The sequence below is a fragment of the Zalophus californianus genome, chromosome 4 (assembly GCF_009762305.2).
Source record: "Zalophus californianus isolate mZalCal1 chromosome 4, mZalCal1.pri.v2, whole genome shotgun sequence".
Lineage (NCBI taxonomy): Eukaryota > Metazoa > Chordata > Mammalia > Carnivora > Otariidae > Zalophus > Zalophus californianus.
The window spans coordinates 25,380,950-25,402,095 of record NC_045598.1 but is presented as its reverse complement, the minus strand read 5'-3'; the positions used below and the strand labels follow the sequence as shown (position 1 = coordinate 25,402,095).

Genomic DNA, 21,146 nt, shown 5'->3' with positions numbered 1-21,146 from the left:
AACATCTGCAAGGAGGGAGTTAGAAACACCAAGGTAAGGCCTGGGCTTTGAGCATCAAGGGGAGGACTGTGCAGACAGAGGAGTGGGTTGTCACACTTGAGGGCACTGTAAAATGCAAAAGGACCCCAGCTCCCAAACTAAGAGGGGGCATTTCTGATTCTTCCTGCTTAGCCCAGAATCCCAGCAGGCGCAGGGTAGCCAGTGACATCCGTGCTGGGGAGTGGGGCCTAGTGCCCCAGGATGGCACCAGAACTCAGCGTGCTTTGCTCTCCCCCTCCCCCAGCTATCATATGCAAGCCACCTCAGCTCATCCCCAATGGGAAAGTGGTGGGATCCGACTTCATGTGGGGCTCAAGCGTGTCATATGCCTGCCTGGAGGGGTACCAGCTGTCCCTGCCTGCAGTGCTCACCTGTGAAGGGAATGGATCCTGGACTGGAGAGTTGCCTCAGTGTTTCCGTAAGTTTGCTTATGAACAGGTCTTTGTGCATCCTATCTGCCAGCTCCTTCCCCTTCCCTCCTCAGAGCTCTGCTACTGGAAGGCCTAGAATAGGTAATACCTTCCCCCAAAATCGGGGAGAGGCTTTACCAAAGACACTCTTAAAGGGAGTTTAAAGGAAAATAATGAGAATATCCCAACTGAGCCCCAGCTATGGACACCATGTGGAGTTACAGTGGAAGGAAGTTAAGCCAGAGATAAGGGAGGTGTCTCTTAACATGAAGGGTTGTTCACTGGATGGGATAGTTCCCAAAGATCTAGAAGGGGCCCATGCTGGAAATGTGCCTGTCTTTATGGAAAATAGCCCACAGAGAAAAGATTCCTGGAGCCTACCTGATTTTTTGGTGAAAGACTTTATTTCTTATCCCCCTGGCCTAATTGTGTCCCCAAGAGCCCAATTCCATCCCAGAACTCACTTCTTCATTTAGTCTTGTCACATAATTGGACTCTGGAAGATCCTCTCAGCACCCATGCTTTGGACAAATAGTAGACCTATTTTTTTTTCTACTAGGCATTTATCTAATTCTGTAGAAAACCATCAACATACTCATGACATTGTTTGGATACCTCTGAAAATTTACTTCAATTTGGGAAATTTCAGCAGGAACTAGGACCAGCAGCTCAAAAGTGGATGCAGGAAAGGCAGCATCTGGTGCATGGTCAGCCCCTCAGGCCTTTGCATACCTCCAAGGAAACATTAGGAAGGTAGCAAGTCTCAGGGTTGAGTCTGGGCTGAGAAACCCTACTTTTCTTCTTGAGAAATAGCTAAATTGCTTTTGAACAATGAATTATGGTCATCATTAAAAAAAATGTATATGTATCTGAAAAAGCAAAGAAGAACATAACACTCTGGCTTCCCGAAGATAACCAGGGTTAAGCTCTTGACTGTGCTTCCACCCCGACCACAATGCTTTGGACATAGAGGTGTGCAGTTTTCGGCGAACGGTATTAAATCATGCTGTGCAGACTAGTTTGTGACTTGTCTTCATTGATAGGCCATCACCACCTTTCTCCATCAATCCATACTGACCTACACATCATCATTTTTAATAGCTTAAAGAACTTCCTTATTGTAGCTACCACAACTGGTTTAATCTTCTCCTACTGGTGAAGAATTTAGGCTTCTCCAGTTTAGTTGCATTAGAAGTTCTGCAATAAATGTTCTTGAAGATAACATTTCTTTACTCTTCTAGTAAAGTCCTAGGAGAGAGAAAATGCTGAGCCAGCGGGTATGCACCCTATATATCTTGACACATGGTGCCAAACTGTCTTCTAGAAAAGAGTCCCAACTCACACTCCCACCAGCAGTTTATGAGAATACTTCTTGACTCAATTCCTCATTAACAATGGATTTTGCCAATATCTTTTAATATTTACCAGCCCAAGAAGTTTAAAAAGGTATCTCATTGTTCTAATTGGCATCATATTTCTTATCAGCAAGACGGAGTTGCTCTTTCTTTGTCATCCATTTGTACTTCTTGTTCACTGAGCTGCCTCTTCCTAGATTTGGTGACTTCTGATCAAGTCAGCCTTTAACTGACTTCTGATTGGCTTGTCTAGACCCCCAGCTCCCATAGAGGCTTCCACCAGCATAGGCTGCTGATCCTGCTTCCATTTTATTATTTTCTATTTCTTTAGGATGCATCCTTTTTTTCAGACTTTTTTTAAATTAGTTTGATAGGTAGAATTTAGTGATTCATCAGTCTTAGATAATACCCAGCGCTCATTACATCACATGCCATCCTTAATGCCCATCACCCAGCTACCCCATCCTCCCACCCCCTCCCCTCTAGCAACCCTTAGTTTGTTTCCTATGATTAAAAGTCTCTTATGGTTTGCCTCCCTCTCAATTCTCATCTTATTTTATTTTTCCTTCCCTTCCCCTATGTTCATCTGTTTTGTTTCTTAAATTCCACATATGAGTGAAATCATATGGTATTTGTCTTTCTCTGACTGACTTATTTTGCTTAGCATAATACCCTCTAGTTCTATCCACATCATTACAAATGGCAAGATTTCATTTTTTGATGGCTGAGTAGTATTCCAGTGTGTATATATATATATATCACACCACATCTTCTTTATCCGTTCATCTTTTGCTGAACATCTGGGCTCTTTCCATAGTTTGGCCATTGTAGACATTTCTGCCATAAACATTGGGGTGCATTTGTCCCTTCAAATTACTGTTTATATCCTTTGGATAAATACCTAGTAGTGCAATTGCTGGGTTATAGGCAGCTCTATTTTCAGCTTTTTGAGGAACCTCTATACTGTTTCCCAGAGTGGCTGCACCAGCTTGCATTCCCACCAATAGGTTCCCCTTTTTCCGCATCCTTACCAACATCTATTGTTTCCTGATGTTAATTTTAGCCATTCTGACAGGTGTGAAGTGGTATCCCACTGTGGTTTTGATTTGTATTTCCCTGATGCCAAGGGATGTTGAGCATTTTTTCATGTGTCTTTTCTTTGAAGAAATGTCTGTTCATGTCTTCTGCCCATTTCCGGACTGGATTTTTTGTTTTCAGGTGTTGAGTCTGGTACGTTCTTTCTAGATTTTGGATACTAGCCTGCTTCCATTTTATTTTGTATATGATTATGAAGCTCTTGGCTGTGTGCACACACACACACATTCACATCATAGCATGAAGGGTGTTCTTCATGCTTGAAGTGATGTCTTGGGGAACTATGACTCTGGTAGTCAGTTTTCTTGGAGCTTGCTGTAAAGAAGTCAAATATATTTATTTCTAACCTGCTGTGCTCCACAACATATTTTCCGTGGCCAAGCGGCTGACCACTTGAGATGTGCAGTATTGGAATTCTTATCATTGTTTCCAAACTTTGCATCTGGGCCTTCCGCAGTGCTTGGTACTCCTGCTTCCCTCCTCCAGACTGCATCTCTTCCTCCATAGGCATGCCTCTCAGACCTAGTCACTTTCTTGCTGTATTACTGCAAACATATTCCTCATAACACCACTTCTTCCTCTTACATAACTCCCTAAACATGGGCAGGGATTTTGTCCCCACACTGTAGCACATCAGGATCAAGATCATTGTCAGCCTCACCCACTTCCTGCATGCTTCCCCAGACCCACTCAGCCCTTTCCATGCCACCTCCCCGTTTAGCTTGACAGCTCCCCTGTCTTCAGTAAAGAAGCTTCTGAAGTTGACTACCCCCCTCCCCAGATCCCACCATTTCCAAATATGCAACTTCTACTTCTTCTCCTGAGTCCCTGATGCACTTAATGTACTTTCAGTAAGTTTTGTTGATGCTCAAGCCATGTTATTTATCTGTATTTTTCACCTTTTATACCCTCCTGTGTTATCCAGTTTAGATTCTAAAATCTCAGAAGGCAGGGCTCATGTCTGCGGACTTATTCGGTGCCAGAAGCAGCAGAAAATCAGGAGCTGAAGATGTTTGTTAAATGCTGTTTGAAAATTAATGGAAAAGGAAGTGAATTTAATTCAAGGCAAAACGGACGTGAGGAAGAGGAGTCACACTGCGCCATTAGCTTTGCTCTGATTACCCACACGTGAACTCCTCCCCTGGGAGGTCACAGAGTATCAGTCCATCCACAGAGATAACATTTTACATTTCACAGGCTTTGTGCTGCCTCCTCAGGGGACATTTACACACATGGTCACATCTGATTCTCACAACGAGATATCCTGAGGTGGGCAGAAGTCCCATCTCCGGTGGCTGGCAGGGAAGATGAAGCTCAGAAAAAGGACCTGACCTAGTGTGTTAGTGACAAAGTCTAGTCTGAAAACAATCATTTCTCCAGACAATTTTCTCTAAAATTCTTACTCAAATTTACAGCCCGTGTTATCACCACTAGAACTTTTAAAATAGGAAAAAAGGATAGACATAAAATTTAATTTTGCATTTTAGAGTGCTTCAGTCAGTGGAACTCCAAAGCCACATATGATCGGCCTGAGGCCCTTTCTCTTAAGTAAAGCACATTCACAGAGTGTGGGGGACCCATCCGGCCACTCCCCACGGCAGCTGGTTTGTTCTGGGAGAACTGCTGCACAAGTGTTTATGGGAAATCAGTGCAAGCTCCGTGTGCTTTCCGACCAGCTGAACCCAAGCGTGCTGGTGGTCCCGTGGGCCTGCTCCTGCCACACCGCACACCACTGGCTGTCTATTATGTGCCATCCCTGATCTTGAGATCTGTTTGAAAGTATATTGGTCCTAGGAATAAAAACACAGGTAGAATCCCTTTATGCTTATTTTCAAGGCATCAAAATCATATTTGCAGGCAGCCCCTTAAAAACACAGGCCTGTCTCTGCAATGTCCTAAGGAAGTAAGCATTTTTAATAAATCATGTGTGCAAACACTTAAGACACTGAGGAGAAGGGACAGAAGAGGGGCCTGTGTTTATTCTGTTTGCTGTCACATGATTTGAATTCAGTAATCATTCTTTAGGGAATCTCTCTGAGGATCTCAATGAAATGGGCACATTCATACCCACCGCAGTATAAATGCACACACTTTGGAAAGACATTTGGCTGTATACATCAAGAGCTGCAAACACGCTCGACCATACTAAGTCCACTCCTAGAGAATCCCTATAAGAAAACATTACCAGGGGCCGCCTGGGTGGCTCAGTCGTTAAGCGTCTGCCTTGGGCTCAGTTCATGATCCTGGGCTCCTGGGATCGAGCCCCGCATCGGGCTCCCTGCTCGGCAGGAAGCCTGCTTCTCCCTCTCCCACTCCCCCTGCTTGTGTTCCCTCTCTCGTTGTCTCTCTCTCTGTCAAATAAATAAATAAAATCTTAAAAAAAAGAAAACATTACCAGGGAAAGAAGAGCCACATTTAATGGTATAATAATAGAAAATGCCTAATATAAAGGCTACGATAAACCACAACTATGGTACAACCTCTCATGGCAAAATTATGTAGCCAGTAAGTGATAATGATGTCATAAACATGGAAAATATTTACAGACTAGTTAGTGAACAAAGCAAGGTTTATAACACTGGGACACTGGGTTCACAGCCACACACAAGTTTACACACATGAAAATGGGAAAAAGTTTTGTGTAGTGAGTTGTAGTTTACTTTTTCTCAATTTAACTTCCTATAACGTTGCTTCATTACTTGGGTGATTATTAACAAGCATTTTGGATTTGGGAAGGAGAGGACACACACAGCAGCAGGTGTGTGAGGCGGGTGTGACTATTGACCCAGGGCTGCCCCCGTTGGCAGAGTTCAAGTGGCACTGGGAGGAAAGCCAGCCTGTGGTGGCCGATGGGGCTCTAGAAAGCAACTTGGACCTGCCTTCCTCCCTTCGTCTTCCCAGCCGTGTTCTGCGGAGATCCTGGCGTCCCAGCCCGTGGCAGGAGAGAGGACCGAGGCTTCTCCTACAGGTCATCCGTCTCCTTCTCCTGCCAGCCCCCTCTGGTGCTGGTGGGCTCTCCACGGAGGTTTTGCCAGTCAGATGGGACGTGGAGTGGTACCCAGCCCAGCTGCATAGGTGAGAGGTGGTTTGGGGAAGAGCGTTCGAGCTGGTGGGCATCCTTCTTTCAGACCCGAGCTTCTTAGAGCAGGGTGTGAGATTGAAATAGCCAGAGTGAGCGTGCTGCCAGGAATCACATAGTCGGCCCAGGGGTATGACTCGGGTGGAGATATTAACAGGTCGGGAAGTAGGATGTGGCTCCCATTTTTCCCTCCTACACCTATCTCTCAGAGTGAGTGGAGGTGATGAAAGCTTCTCTGACTGTGGGGTCTGTTTCTCTGTTTTGCAATCTAGACCCGACGCTGACCATGTGTGCAGACCCCGGCGTTCCACAGTTCGGGATACAGAACAATTCCCAGGGATACCAGGTAATGAGGTCAGCCAGGATCAGGCCTGCCTGCCACCTGTCCCTGTCTATCACTGTCAGCCTCAAGAGGACTCAGGGATCTTCCCAGGTACAGCACTGGGGGGAACAAGACCTTGAAAGCTGGAGACAGAAAGTGTTCTGCGTCTTTGAACCATGCCACACCGGAGCACCCTGCAGAAACGGAGGCACTGACAGCAATCCGAGAAACTGATGCGCAAGAGATTCTCACATAGTGACAGAAACACTCCCCAGCAGCTCCCTGCGGTTGGGGCGGGCAGTTGTGGGAAGACAGAAATGAGTGAGACAGGCAACCGTCTGTCCGCACGGCACCTATACGCTCCCCGTAGACCCGGGGCTCAAAGTGGCAGGAACGAGCAAGTGCCACATGGGAGGCAGGCTCCACGGACACATCTCAGAAAGAACTTCAGAAAGAGGAAGGGATTTGGACAGCCTGGGATGGGACACTCGGAACAGAGAACAGGAAGCAGGGAAGTATGGGTGTGTTCGAGACAGGACAGTTAGCTGGAGCCTGAGATGTGCCCAGGAGAAATGGCCCATGGGGATCCAGCCAAAGAATGTGACTTACTCAATCTGTATTCATGTAACAAATATTTACTGCCATAAACTTTCTAGGTGCTAGGAATGCAGTGGGAACAAGACAGGCTATGTGCCCACTCTAAGAAGGTCTCTGGCTGGTGACAGTGAACAGGATAACTTCTGAGAGCAATAAGCCCTACCCACCATCTAGTACCAAGGGGTTGTGACAGAGTGGCCTGCTATTTTAGGAAGAGCCCTCCTGAAATTGAGCTGTGGCCTCCAGTTCAAAGGGGCACCAAGGCGGGGGAGCACTTAGCAGGCTGGAGGAGTGGAAAGCAGGGGGGCCAATGAGTCCAGAGCAGTGTGAGCCGAGGAGGAGATGTAGCCAGAGAGCGAGGCGAGGTTTGAAAACAACTGGGCACTGTCTTGTAAAGTTAAATATTCACACATTCTGCAACCCAAAAGCTCCATTCCTGGAAACGAACCCCAAAGACACCCTTGCACATGTTGCCGAGATCTGAGAAAAATTTTAAAGTCACAGCAGTGAGAATGAATGCAGGACAGCTCTCCACGACGTGGGTGAATCTTAGAAACCTAGCATCAAATGATAAGGTGGGATGATGCTATTTCTATAAAGATTAAAACTAGGAAGGACATATGATTAATGATAGATGTGCATATGTGTGATAGAATTATCTTTTAACAAAGCAAGGAAATTAAAAAACACAAAATTCAAGAGAGTGCTTACCACCGAGGAGGAGCCAAGGAAGGAGGAATGGGGCAGGGAAGGAGGACGCAGAGAGTAACAGTTGTGTTGCTAACATTCTAGCCCTGGAGCGCTGGGCTCAACTTAACGTGTCCAGTTTCTTTCCAGATATTCTTTTGCATGCATCAAATATTACATAATAATTTTTTAAAAGAGAAAGCCATGGGCCAGGTCACCTGGGGCCCTTGAGGCCATGGTGAGCATTTTGGATTTTATTCTAAATGTCATAGGAAACCATCTGAAGGGGACTCCGATCCATCATTTGAATGCTGCAGAGAAAGTGAATAATGGGGTTAAGACAGAGGCACCCAGACAAGTAGGACACTGTTGTCATGGCTCGGGGGAAGGGCGAGGTAGTGACAGTGACACGGAGAGAAGTGAAGGGATCAAGATGGACTGTGGAGGCAGAACCAAGAGGACGCGCTGACGGATGGGAGGGAGGGGTTGAAGAAGAGGGAGGAATCAAGACTGGCTTGGAGGTTTTGATCTGCACACCTGTACGGACAGAGGGGCCATTGCTGAATGAGAGGATGAAATTCCAGACAAAGTGGAAGGGCCTGCAGGAAGGGAGTGGAAGTCAAGAGTTTCACTTGGTGTTGGAATTTTGCTCCCATAGGTAATAGGGACATGTGAGTGTTTTGAGCTGGGAAACAGGGACATTGGAGTTACAGCTTAGGAAGCTGCCATGCGAAGGGCGGAGGGAGAGATGGAGCCGGTGGTTGCAGGGATGTCGTGTGGGACAGTGAGGGCTGGTGGATGGGGGGGGGCGCAGACACAACTGAGCAGAGGCAGAAATGGCAGCAGGGTGGTAATTCTGCCCAACAGATACTCACTAAGCAAGTGCCAGGTTCTACGGGGGAGCTGTCTATAAAGAAGACAAGTCTCCCTTAAGGAACATGTAGACTCATAGAAGAGATACACCCAAGTAATAATTCTGTGTTGTGCAGTGCTTCCCATTTTATAAAATGCTTTCAAATCCAGCACCGAGTTTGAGTGTCACGACACTGCGCTGTAGGCGTGGAGGGGCTGGTGGTCCCATGCTCTGCACCGGAAGACTCAGGTGTCAAGTTCCCGGCAGCCTGTCATTCCGTGAGCAAACGTCGAAGCCGGAACTCAGACCAGGGTCTTCTGATTCTGAGTCAGGCATCTGCCCGCCACAGCAGAGCGTGCTACGTCCAAGAAGAGCATTGCTCTGGCCCGGGGGCTTGGGTAAGGGCTGAGGGAAGAGGCATAAGGCTGCCTCAAAGGGTAAATAATATTTAACCAGGCAGAGAAGTGGAAGAAGGATGTTGCAGGTGGAGGCAAGGGTGTGGGTAGGAGCTGGGTGATGGGAAAGTAAGTAGTCAAGTAACAAGGTATGAAGCATCACTGGATAGAAAGGGATGAAGGAAGCTTCCGTCCTCCCTGCAGGTGGGAAGCACAGTGCTCTTCCGTTGTCAGAAAGGTTACCTGCTTCAGGGTTCCACCACCAGGACCTGCCTCCCCAACCTCACCTGGAGCGGAACCCCACCCGACTGTGTCCGTAAGTGCAGACTTCCCCTGCATCCCTTGACAGTTCCTCTTGGCAACACATTATCTCCCCCACCTGGGCACCCAGGACATGCTCGAATGCTCTGACCGACAGGAAACTCATGACTTCTCCCTGGGACCAATATTGCTTTCTTTGTAGTCCTTATCCCTTGGGGCCTCACGGAAGACATTTCCACACAAAAGCCTTTCTGATATTTGAAGGCAATTCCTATGCCTTAGCGACAAAGAAAGAACTTTCTAGTGGCAGCCAAAACTCACAACTACAAGGTCAGCCCTCAGGTTGAAAGATTTCAGGCTTTTGACCATAATTACTCCTCTTCCCCCAGGAAGAGTGCTGCAGGCCCCCCAGGGGTGACTAAGCCTGGATCCACATCATCTCCATCGTGGCCATAGGTCTAGACATCAAGGCTGGCGTCGGAGGGGAGGTGTGGGGAGGGGATGCCGGACACGAAAAGGGCCTAGAGGGGAAAGGAAGGGAACGTTCCATGTAGGAACAGGAATAGTCAAAAGGCCTCCTGAAGACCCTATTCTCTCCGGGTCCAACACTGTCTTTCCTCTCACCCAGCCCACCACTGCAAGCAGCCAGAGACGCCATCCCATGCCAACGTTGGGGCCCTGGACTTGCCCTCCATGGGCTACACACTCCTCTACTCCTGCCAGGAGGGCTTCTCCCTCAAGGGTGGCTCTGAGCACCGCACCTGCAAAGCAGATGGCAGCTGGACAGGCAAACCACCCATCTGCCTGGGTGAGTGCGCCCACTTGGCGAACCTCTCCAGGGTGGGAGACCAAAGGTGACAGCTGAGCTTGAGCAGAAGACAGCAAAAGAGAAGGAAGAAATAGGATTTCCAGGAGCTGGATCCTGCTTCTGAGTTTCTGAGGTATTGAGCCTCTAGGATATGAAACCAGAGCAGTCCAAAGAGACACATAGTGAGGCCATCCCAAGTTTTATTTTGCTACCTTTCTGCCTTGGCTTAAAGATTTATTTATTTGAGAGAGAGAGTGTGTGTGTTTGTGTGTGTGTGCATGGTCTCTCTCCCTCTCTCTCTCAAAAAAAAGGTAGACTTACCTTAAAAAAAGAACTGTTTTGTAGCCCATATGATCTGTCCTGGAGAATGTTCCACGTGCACTTGAGAAGAATGTGTATTCAGCTGCTCTTGGGTGGAATGTTCTGTAAGTGTCCATTAAGCCCTCTTGGTCTCAGCTCAGATCTTGCTCAGGTCTCGATCTCAGGGTCATGAGTTCAAGCCCCGCACTGGGCTCCACACTGGGCATGGAGCCTACTTAAAAATAATAAGTAATTAAATAAATAAATAATAAATAAATAAATAAATAAATAAAGCAAATAACAACTTAACTTTGAGTGCATACAACAGCTATACATTTTTACACTCCCTTCTTAAATTTTATGTTTTTGATGTCATAGTTGACATCTTTTTATACCATGTATTCATTAACAAATTATTGCAGTTCCAGTTTGGGGTTTTTGTTTTGTTTTGTTTTGTTTTTAGGCTCCACACCCAGCCTGGAGCCCAATGCGAGGCTTGAACTCAAAACCCTAAGTTCAAGACCTGAGCTGAGATCAAGAGTCAGATAGTTAACCAACTGAGCCACTCAGGTGCCCCTGCAGTTGTAGTTATTTTAACACTTTTGTCTTTTAATCTTTATACTAGAGTTGTAACTGATTTATCCACCACAGTTACAATATTAAAGTATTCTGAATTTAACCATCTATCTATATCAGGGAGTTTTATAGTTTCCTATGTTTTTATATTTAGATCCTTTCCTCTACTTGAACTCCTGCTGTTAAACCATGTGTAGCTGTACATTCAGTGCGTCCATGACAGGAGGGGAATTCAGGGACCTCCCATGTCACCATCTTGGTCCAGAGTCTCTTCAAGAGTTCTTTATATATCTAGAATATAAGACTCTTATCAGATACAAGATTTGCACATATTTTCTCCCATTTTATGGGTTGTCTTTCACTTTCTTTTTTTAAAATTTACAAGTACTTTCTTCTTTATTTCACTCATCACCTAAAATGAAATTAGACTGTCACATTTCAAGCTCCATTTTAGTCCTGTGTTAAATTTTTTTCTTCTCTTTTTAATGGAGTGTTTTTACAGCCTTATTGAGATATAATTGATATATAAAAATGCACGTATTTAATGTAGACAACTTGATGAGTTTGAATCTTTTCACCTCCTTTTGGTGTCCTTTTAAGCACAAAAGTCTTTAAGTTTAATGAACTCCAATTTATCTATGTTCATGTTTCCATATCATACCTAAGAAACCATTGCTAAATCCAAGGTCCTGAAAACTTATGTCTATGGTTTTTTCTAAGTTTTATAGTCCTAGCTCCCAAATTTAGGTCTTTTGTTCATTTTGTGGGGGTTTTTGGGGGGGAGGTGGTCATTTGGGGTCCAAATTCATTCTTTTGCATGTGGATATCCACCTGTCCCAGCTCCATTTGTTGGAAAGACTATTCTTCACTATTCTTCATTGAATTTTCTTGGCACCCCTGTCAAAGATCATTTGACCATAAATATGTGAGCTTATATCTGGATCCTCAGCTTTATCCATTGATCTGTATAACTGCCTCTATGACATCACCACAGTTCTGATTACAATAGCTTTGTAATAAGTTTTGAAGTTGGGAAGCATACATCCTCCTTTTTGTTCTTCTTTTTCAAGATTGTTTTAGCTCTTCTGGGCCCCTTATATTTCTATATGAACTTTAGGGTTGGATTGTGGAATTCTGCAAAACAGACAGCTGGGATTTTGACAGGGATTGCAGTAAATCTGTAGGTCAGTTTGGGGAATGTTGCCATCTGAACAGTATTAAGTCTTCCAATCCATGAGCAGGGGATGTCTTTCCATTTATTTAGATCTTTAATTCCTTCTAAAACGATGGTTTGTCTTTGTCATTATACACGTCTTGCACTTCTTGGTCACATTTGGTCTTAAGTATTTTATTGTTTTTGATGCTATTATGTACTTGTCTATAAAAGTACAAAATGCTTTAGATGCAGTTGAATTTCAATTCATCCCCTTACTGTGTGATCTTTGGCAAGCCTCTTCACTTCTCTGCCTCTTAATGAGTTTCTCTTCTATAAAATGGAGATAGTAATCTGTACCTCATAGTTCTGAGAGCAGGAGTAAATGAAATAATGTGAATAACATGGCCTAGCACAGCTCTTGACCTATAAGCTTTCTCCCTCTTACGTCCTTCATCTTATAAAAACCTAAGACAATAAAGGCATTTTCTTCATAAAAGTACTTTGACTGAGACACTGTGGAAGATTTCTCCACAGCCTTCTGTACATAAGCTGCCCTCCGGAGTTGGTAGGATTGTGCTCAAAAATCTAGCCTCCTCAAGGAGAAAGAAGGGAGAGTCTGCCCTTCCTTGGTGATAAGGCAGATATTTCTGTTCTTTCTGTGCAAAAGAAGAAAAGACATTAACAATGGCTGACTGTGACCTTCATGTTCACAACCTCATTTATTCAGCGTAGACCTGTGAGGTATGTTTCAGTATTTTCCCATATTTCCAATGAGGAGATGGAGACTCTGAGGGGTAAAGGGACTGATCCAGGTCACACATCACGAAGTAGCACTGCTGGGACCTGAACTTACACTATGTGGCTCAGGCCCAGAGCTTGTGACTTTGCCTGTGAGGGCTTCTCAGTCTTTTTTACTCCCCACACACAAGTGCTTTATTGAATTCAGCTATAGACTGATGCGTATAGACACTGCTATGAAAGGGGTGAGAGCCTCAGACCACGGGCAGCTACTAGCAGCCTCCATAACATTTTACGGTCTCTGAAATTGCATGGAGAATCATCAGTGAGCCAGTGGCAAAAGTAATGGTGAACGTAATGATCAGAAGGAGGCCCAAGACCAGGGCCCGGATGTTCAGTCACTTGGCAGCAGGGACGTAGGCCAGGGCCCCAGTCACGTCGCCTGCCATCTTCAGCTCCCTAGGCTTCACAGAGTAGGCGAAGGCCAGGAAGCCCAGACTGTGTTGAACAGGGACCGGATGATGTGAGCTCATATCTGGATCCTCAGCTCTATCCAGCTGTATAATTGCCTCTGTAACATCACCACAGAGGTCTTGCTGTGGATGTCAACCGTGGTGGTCCTCAGAGGAGCCACGCCCTGGGTACCCCAAGTACATCCCACTCGTGCTCCTCCTTGACCATCTCCTAGGTTGGTGGGATGCTGGTGTGGACGCCGGAGAAAACGCGCTGGGAATTGTGGTTCATGGTGCAAGACGGAGCAGCTGTTGTGGGCCTCGCAGTCTTAGTATCATCACTCCAAGGGAAGGGAGCATACCACTCAAACTCCCACCAGGCCTCAAGGAGTTCACTTTTGATTGTTGGAAGGTCCGCCTTCGTGCCAGGCATCTGGGAGGAAAGCAGAGTCTGGGACAAGGCTTTTCAACCTAGGGTCATCAATAGGGGCATTCGGCAGATCTAGGTACAAGGGTGGCAGAAGAGACAGCTTTATTGTCCTTTACCTCTTGCTGAAATTTAGCATTTCCTTTAATGTGAAATGTAGACAAAAGCCTATAGTAATGTTAACAATACCTATAACTTTGTCACCAGTAAAAATTACAGAGATTCTCATATTATATTGCAGTTGTTACTGATATCATGAAATATTGCTGACTACTTCAAGGATACGGTAGTGACTGGACCTGCTATTAGATCCTGTTATTTAATGCAGTAATAAAGAATCACGTATCTACCTGCATCCTAATTCTTTGTTTAATATGTCAATGACTATAATTGATAAAACGGATTTCCTTTTAACTCATTGTTTTATTATTCCAAGAGGGGTCCATAGCATCACCAGACAATCAAAGTATCCACTCCCAATTTAAGAGGATAAGTCCAAAGCAAGATCTCAGAGAACCTATTGACCTAGTGTCAGAGAGGTGGCCATTATTTTTCCAATAGAGTGCAGACCAGAGGCTGAACCTGTGTTCTTCCATTCTCTTTCCCCAGCAGAGGTCCGGCCTAGTGGGAGACCCATCAACACTGCCCGGGAGCCACCACTCACCCAAGCTTCTGGTAGGTATGGTCCAGATCTTCGGCTCAAGAAACTGGTGTTGATTCCTTCACCTGGTTACCCAGAAACATGCACATGACTTTCCGAGTACTCAGTGAAAGGGTGTGAAAACTGTCTACGGAGCCAAACAGATTCCTCCACCCACTACCCACCCCTGACAAACTTCAGGACGAAGTGAGCCTGAAGGAAACAGAAACCTCATCCAGAAGAGAGAGCCAAAGCCTTCCAGAAACAAATCCAGACCTTCGAGCTCAGGAGCCATTGTTTACCACAACCGCCCCCCCCCCCCCCCCCCCCCCCCGCCCCAGCACAGGACTCGCCAGTGTGTAGTCATACAGACACAGAGATCCAAGTCCTGCCCAGGGAGCTTCCTGGAAACAGTTACTTTTTTAACACAGGTATTGTTTCTTTCAAAGTGCAATGTCCAGAACTGGGCACATAACTACAGGTGTGGCCCGACCGATGCAAAACTATTATGGACTATCGTAACCTTTTTTGAACTTTATACTTTTATTCATCACATTAGCGATGTGTGTTATATAAGAAGGAAACTAGAGTTGGCATCATACTCAGTTCAAGTTCCATTTTGGATCACAGGAGGACCGGAGCACTCCACCATCCTCTCCCGAGTTAGGCTTTGGAGAAAGCAATCTCCGTGAGTGAACTGGGGGCAGCCATCAGGTGGCCTCAGTCCCTCTCACATCTGTTTCTCACTTCCTCCAGTTCCTGGGGATGTTTTTGCCAAGAACTCCCTATGGAAAGGAGCCTATGAGTACCAGGGGAAGAAGCAGCCGGCCATGCTCAGAGTGACTGGCTTCCAGGTTGTCAACAGCAAGGTCAACGCCACCATGATTGACCACAGTGGCGTGGAGGTGCACTTGGCTGGTAAGGAGTAGGCCACCCCCGCGAAAGCCTGGGTGTGATAGGGGTGGGCGGGCACACGCCCTCTACAAGGGCAAGTCTACTGTCATTGCATCCTCATGTCCTGGGGAGACTTGTCTGATGGGCAGGAGGAGGAGAAATTATTCATCTTTGTTTGCATGATAAAATCACCAGGGTCTAAAAGGAAATGGTTAGATGATAAACAATAACGTGAACTGAAAAGGACTCTTAAATAAAGAGAAAAAAGACCAAAATCCCTAAAACTGAACCAAAAGTAGGGACAGAGAATTCCCAGAAGCCAAAATACAGTCAATAAACAAAAGAAAGAATATTTTTCAGCAATAATCAAAAAACTAAAAGTACACAGAAAATGTCATTTTCCACTTATCCCACTAAGATTTTTTTTTTTAAGTGATAAACTTTAGTGCTGGTCAGGGTCCAGTGAAGGCACTGATGCAGTTGATGGTCAAAGTGTAAAGCAGTACAGTTCTAGAAAACAGTTTGGCAATTTGTGTTAAGATCTTTGAAAATTATTGAACCCATTAATCATATTTCTAAGAATTTTTATCATAAAAAATAACTATGAAGGGAGTGAAACATTCCTGAATAAAAGATGTTGACATTACAGGGCTATTTTTATTACATAAAAACTGGAAAGAGAAAATTGTCCAAAAATAACAAAATGGATATATTAATTATAGTACACCTGATAGATAAAATAGTATGCCAATTTGGGGGCAAATGGACCTACCATAGTGCATTTACAATGTGACTCCAGTTTTTAAAGGAAAAATTATAAGAAAGAAAATTGGGGGGTACCTGGGTGGTTCAGTTGGTTAAGCATCTGACTTCGGCTCAGGTCAGGATTCCAGGGCCCTGGGATGGAACCCTGCCCCTAACCCTAACCCTGCTCACCGGGGAGTCTTCTTCTCCTTCTCCCTCTGCAGCTCCCCCCACTCGTGCACTCTCTCTTGCTCTCTATGTCTCTCAAGTAAATAAAATCTTTAAAAAAGAAAGAAAATTGGAAATAATTCCACCAAAAGTTTAACAGTGGCTATTTCTTAGTGATATCAGAAATGATTTCTTTTTTTCTTCCTGCATCTCTGCCTTTCCCACAATTGCCCCAATTTTCAATCTTTTTATAATCAGGAAAACTAAATCTCTCAGAAAACAAACATTTCTGGAAGAGATGGACAGGTAAAGGAACGCATGAGTGAATGGATGTAGACATTCATACAAGGCCCACACACAATCATACCCGCTCATCCATGCGAGCGCGCACACACGCACAGGTGAACAGTCGGGTTCCCCATTCGCTCTAAGGCAGGGTAGTAAAGACATCACAGAAGCCCACCTACATGCCTCCTGCATTCCCGCACCCACGGAATCGTAAAGCATACTCATGCGTTAACTGACACATTCACGTATGCAAAATCATATTCACTTTATTCTGACGCATGCATGTGTTAAAAGGGTCACAAACACAGGTCAGTGATCCAGTTGTCTGTAACACACATGCACACACTCTCGTGTATCCTCACAGCACACACAATCTCATAGGCCAAACTACGCTTACCTACTGGCAGTCATGCATGCCATGTTTACATCAACATCGACACGTGAAATTCCACGTACCCGCAAATTTGGGCTTGGAGATTTTTCCAGATCTTTAGTGTACTGTCTGAACTTCCTTTTCCCAGGAATTTACAAGAAAGAAGATTTCCATCTCCTGCTCCAGATTTACCAGATTACAGGGCCTGTGGAGATCTTTGTGAACAAATTCAAAGACCACTGGGCTTTGGATGGGCATGTAAGTGCTGCAAAATCTCAGTCCTTGACCTCCCTGTGCCCTTGCCCTGTCCCTGATTCCCAGATCACAGGCAGGGAAGCGGGGAAAGAGAGTGGAGATGCGTAGGAACAACATGGAAACTTGGAAGGTTTACTTGGGGGCCAGAACTAGGATCAAGGGAATCCTCATCTCCTAGTGAAGTAGGTAAAGGAAAAGATGAAGGGGCCAGGAGGCGGAGTGTCCGGAAGGCCAGCACACCTGAGTGATACGGAGTAGGGTCTGATGTTCGAGCAGAAAGCAAGGAACCCGAACAGCTGTGTAAGAGTGAACTCAAGCAAGCTGGAGGTAATGGTGTGATGCTGGGGTACGGGAAAAGGTCCCAGGTGACTACTTCAAATATCCACTCACAATTGAGGATGCAGATTACAGATGATTTAGCACAGCTTGAGAGACCAAGACACAGGGGAGGAGATACGGCTTTCTTGCCTTCCCGTGTGGGAAAGCCTAACTACATTCTAGGGCATTCTTAAGGCAGAAGGCAGATCCACAGTGATGCTTCTCTGCCTGCACCTTCCAATTTCACGGAGGAGGGGGAGAATTGAGCATAGTGTCCCGTATCTCACCTGTGGCTTCCCTGTCTCGGATTGTTGATGCTGGGCATGGAAGGGTGGGAAGGAGGGAGAGGTCATGGTGGCCAGAGTAGCTGAGGAGTCAGAGTGCATCCACAGGGACAAGACAGATGAGCCAAGAAGACTTACGTCCCCAACTACCTCCTCAAATTAGTGGCTATTGGAACTGTGATGAACCGTCCAAAGTATGTTAAATCTGCTGGGTACACTTTAATCACAGCTCGGTGGTTCCAGGGGCTCTTGACGGCCGTTTTCATCACAGTGATAATGGCTAACAGTTCTCTAGGCCCAGAAGTGGTCTAAGTGCCTTCTCTGCGTGAGCTCAAGCAGGCCTCGCCACCACCCTGTGCACAGGTACTGTTGTTAGTCCTGCCTGGCAAATGGGAGGCCCACACAGATGAAGTGATGGGACCAGTAGACGATGAGGCACCTCCCCACCTCCCAGGAGCACCTGGTGGGCCCGGCCCACCTCCAGCACCACAGTCCCAGGGTACACCAGAGTCTGACAGCCTGCACCAGGAGGGCGTGCGGCTTCACCTGGCCATGCCCCCATCTCACCGCCTCTGCTCTCACCTCTGCAGGTCTCATCAGAGTCCCCCGGAGGCACCTTCATCTACCAAGGCTCGGTCAAGGGCCAAGGCTTTGGGCAGTTCGGCTTTCAAAGACTTGGTAACTAGCATTTGTCCCCGGGAAGGGAGACACTTGTGTACAGGGGTGGGGGGTAGAGGAGTGAAGTGCAACAGCCAAATCCAGGGGTTCTTAACACATTTGGGGGTCACAGCTGCCTTTGAGATTCTTTTTTTTTTTAAAGATTTTATTTATTTATTTGACAGAGACATAGCAAGAGAGGGAACACAAGCAGGGGGAGTGGGAGAGGGAGAAACAGGCTTCCCGCTGAGCAGGGAGCCCGATGTGGGACTCGATCCCAGGACCCTGGGATCATGACCTGAGCCAAAGGCAGACGCTTAACGACTGAGCCACCCAGGTGCCCCGGCCTTTGAGATTCTGATAAAGGCTATGGAATATGTCCCCCGGAAACAAGCACATACACATGACAGGCTCGACCTTTGCCAGTTTCATGGCCAGGCCTGGAGTTGAGAGCCCCGGCGTAAGGGACGTTGGGTCTCGAATATGGCCCCCAGCAACACCAGCCAGCCAGCCCTTGGGCACCACCCAGACACCCTGAAGCATGCAGATGTGGGGTTCTTAGGGGTGCCTTTAACTCACATTGTCCTTCCCTCCCCGAGCAGTCCCGGAAGGTGGCTCTTCCCTGGCATCTTTACCCTGCCTGCTACAGTCATCAGCATCCAGTCTCCTCCCTTCAGAGATTGACCTTGACCCAGAGCCTCAAACCCTAGTCCAGGGTGGGCCCCTGGTTTCTCTGAGGCGGTGGGAGGGGAGACAGGAGGCAGTCAGGGGTGCTCAAGAGCCAGCTCTGTGTACCCGGCTGCTGACACCACCATGCCCAGGAGCCCTGCCTGCATTTTCTCGCAGCTCTGACCTTCAGGAAGCTTCTCCTTGTCTTAGTGAAAATCTGCTTCCCTGTCATTCCCACTCTCCTCCCCTAGGGGAGTTCTTAGCTCGCCCTTGTGAGGAGCATGGAGTAAGACCTCTCTTTCCTGACAGCAGCCCTTCAAGTACTTGAAGACAGTTCCCCTGGCCCCTCAGCCTGACACACTAGAGAGAACTCAGAAGCTGGAGTTCTCGATTCTGGCTTCTCAACTGACTCCCTGTGCTCCGGGGCAGACCTGTCCCCTCTTGGAGCCCCCACCCCGGTGGGGTGGGCCACTTAGCAGGCCGCGTGTCTCCCTGCACTCCTCTGAGCCCGCCCGCCCAGCCTGGTGCCAGGAGGACCACAGGAGGAGCTGGAGGGAGACCCCCCCCCCCCACCCAGGCTGCTCACACCTCCTCTCCCACACCACCACCCCTCCCCCAGCAGGCCCACCCTCACCTGTTTTGTATTTTGGCTTCCTCCTACGGTTTTACCTGATAAAAGGCTTCTGTGGCCAAAAGAAGTTTCAAAACTTCTGAAGGCAGCACCCTCTGAAGATTTTAGCCTGTGACAGGTTTTAGGGTCTCCCGCAGATTGGCTCCCCGGGGACTGGGGGCGGGGGAAGGCAGCTGGCTCGGGGTCTGGGCTGCAGGAGATGACCTCCCTGCTCGAGGCCGCACCGCCCCCCGGGGGGCTGTCCCCTCACATAGCTGGGTCTCTGTGACCTGAGGTTTCTGCTTCTGCGACTTTGCAGACCTCAGGCTGCTGGAGTCCGACCCCGAGTCCATCGGCCGCCACTTTGCTTCCAACAGCAGCTCGGTGGCCGCTGCAATCCTGGTGCCTTTCATCGCCCTCATCATCGCGGGCTTTGTGCTCTATCTCTACAAGCACAGGTACCGGAGGGAGGGCGGAGGGGAGGGGGGGCCTGGAGGGGGTCGGGCCCCATCCCCGACCCCAGCCCACAGCCTTCCTGGGGCCTTCTGAAAGTTAGACACAACCTCCCGTTCCCTCCCTCTCCCCCTTCAGATCCTGAGTCAGTCTCTCTCTCTCGCTCTCGCTCTCGCTCTTGCTCTCGCTCTCTTATTCCCAGGAGAAGACCCAAAGTCCCGTTCAATGGCTATGCTGGCCATGAAAACACAAATGTCCGGGCCACATTCGAGAACCCAATGTACGACCGCAACATCCAACCCACAGACATCATGGCCACCGAGGCGGAGTTCACAGTCAGTACGGTGTGTACAGCGGTATAGCCCCCAGGCCTGGCTGCCACCGCCGCCACCGAGAGCCCCGCCTCCGGCAGCCGGTGAGACGCGCGTGCGCGGGGGGGGGGGGGGGGGGGGGGGGCGACAGCCCCGCCCACAGCCCCGCCCACAGCCGGGGTGGCGGGGCGGGGGCCAGACGGCGCGCTGAGTACCGCTGTGTGCCAGGCGCTGAGCTAGGGACGGCCCCCCTGCGAGGTGGGTACTGTTGTTATCCTCATTCAATGGGAAAACTGAGGTACAGGAAAAGAATGAACTCGACCAAGATCACATGGCTAGTAAAGTAGCAGGGGCAGAATCCAGTCTCAGTTCCAGGCAGCCTGACTCCAGAGACTGTGCTCTTCCTAGCCTTTGGGCTTGGCAAAATATCCGAGTAGAATGTGGCAGTCAGGGCTCTCCAGAGAGAGGTGCCTGTGTGTACACATAATACATGCATGAAGTCCACATACCATGCATATATGTCTACATCTCCATATAGACAACTGCATATCTATGTCCATACAGGAAGATGTATGCATCAGTGTGTCTAGATGTATAGAGCTATCCATCTGGAGAGATGGATGTACATATGTATGTATTGTATGTATACACAGAGAGAGAGGTGGGGGGAGAGATTTAGTTTAAGGAATTGGTTCACATGATTGTGGTGCTGGAAAGTCTAAAGTCCACAGGGCAGGCCTGCAGGCTGGAAATTCCATCAGGGGTTGATTTCATCTTGACCCAAAGGCCATCTGGAGGCAGAATTCCTTCCTCCTCAGGGACCTTAATTTTTCTCCTCAGGCCTTCAACTGATTGGATGAGGCCCACCTCTATGGGGTGGGTAATCTGCTTTACTCAAAGTCTACTGATTTAAGTGTTAACACACCTAAAAA

At 47.5% G+C, this 21,146-nt stretch overlaps 1 protein-coding gene across 1 annotated transcript in view; it reads left to right on the top strand.

Moving 5' to 3' along the window:
* Nucleotides 1-21,146, top strand: part of CSMD2 (CUB and Sushi multiple domains 2) — a 594,848-nt gene that overhangs the window by 569,762 nt on the left and 3,940 nt on the right. Inside the window, exons 60-70 of the mRNA XM_027615123.2 lie at nt 284-457; nt 5,801-5,974; nt 6,251-6,324; nt 9,037-9,148; nt 9,722-9,901; nt 14,163-14,225; nt 14,947-15,108; nt 16,806-16,915; nt 18,105-18,192; nt 19,770-19,908; nt 20,106-20,318. Of these exons, the coding sequence (XP_027470924.1) occupies nt 284-457; nt 5,801-5,974; nt 6,251-6,324; nt 9,037-9,148; nt 9,722-9,901; nt 14,163-14,225; nt 14,947-15,108; nt 16,806-16,915; nt 18,105-18,192; nt 19,770-19,908; nt 20,106-20,265 (1,436 nt within the window). The 3' untranslated portion in view covers nt 20,266-20,318. The remainder of the gene's footprint in view (nt 1-283; nt 458-5,800; nt 5,975-6,250; nt 6,325-9,036; nt 9,149-9,721; nt 9,902-14,162; nt 14,226-14,946; nt 15,109-16,805; nt 16,916-18,104; nt 18,193-19,769; nt 19,909-20,105; nt 20,319-21,146) is intronic.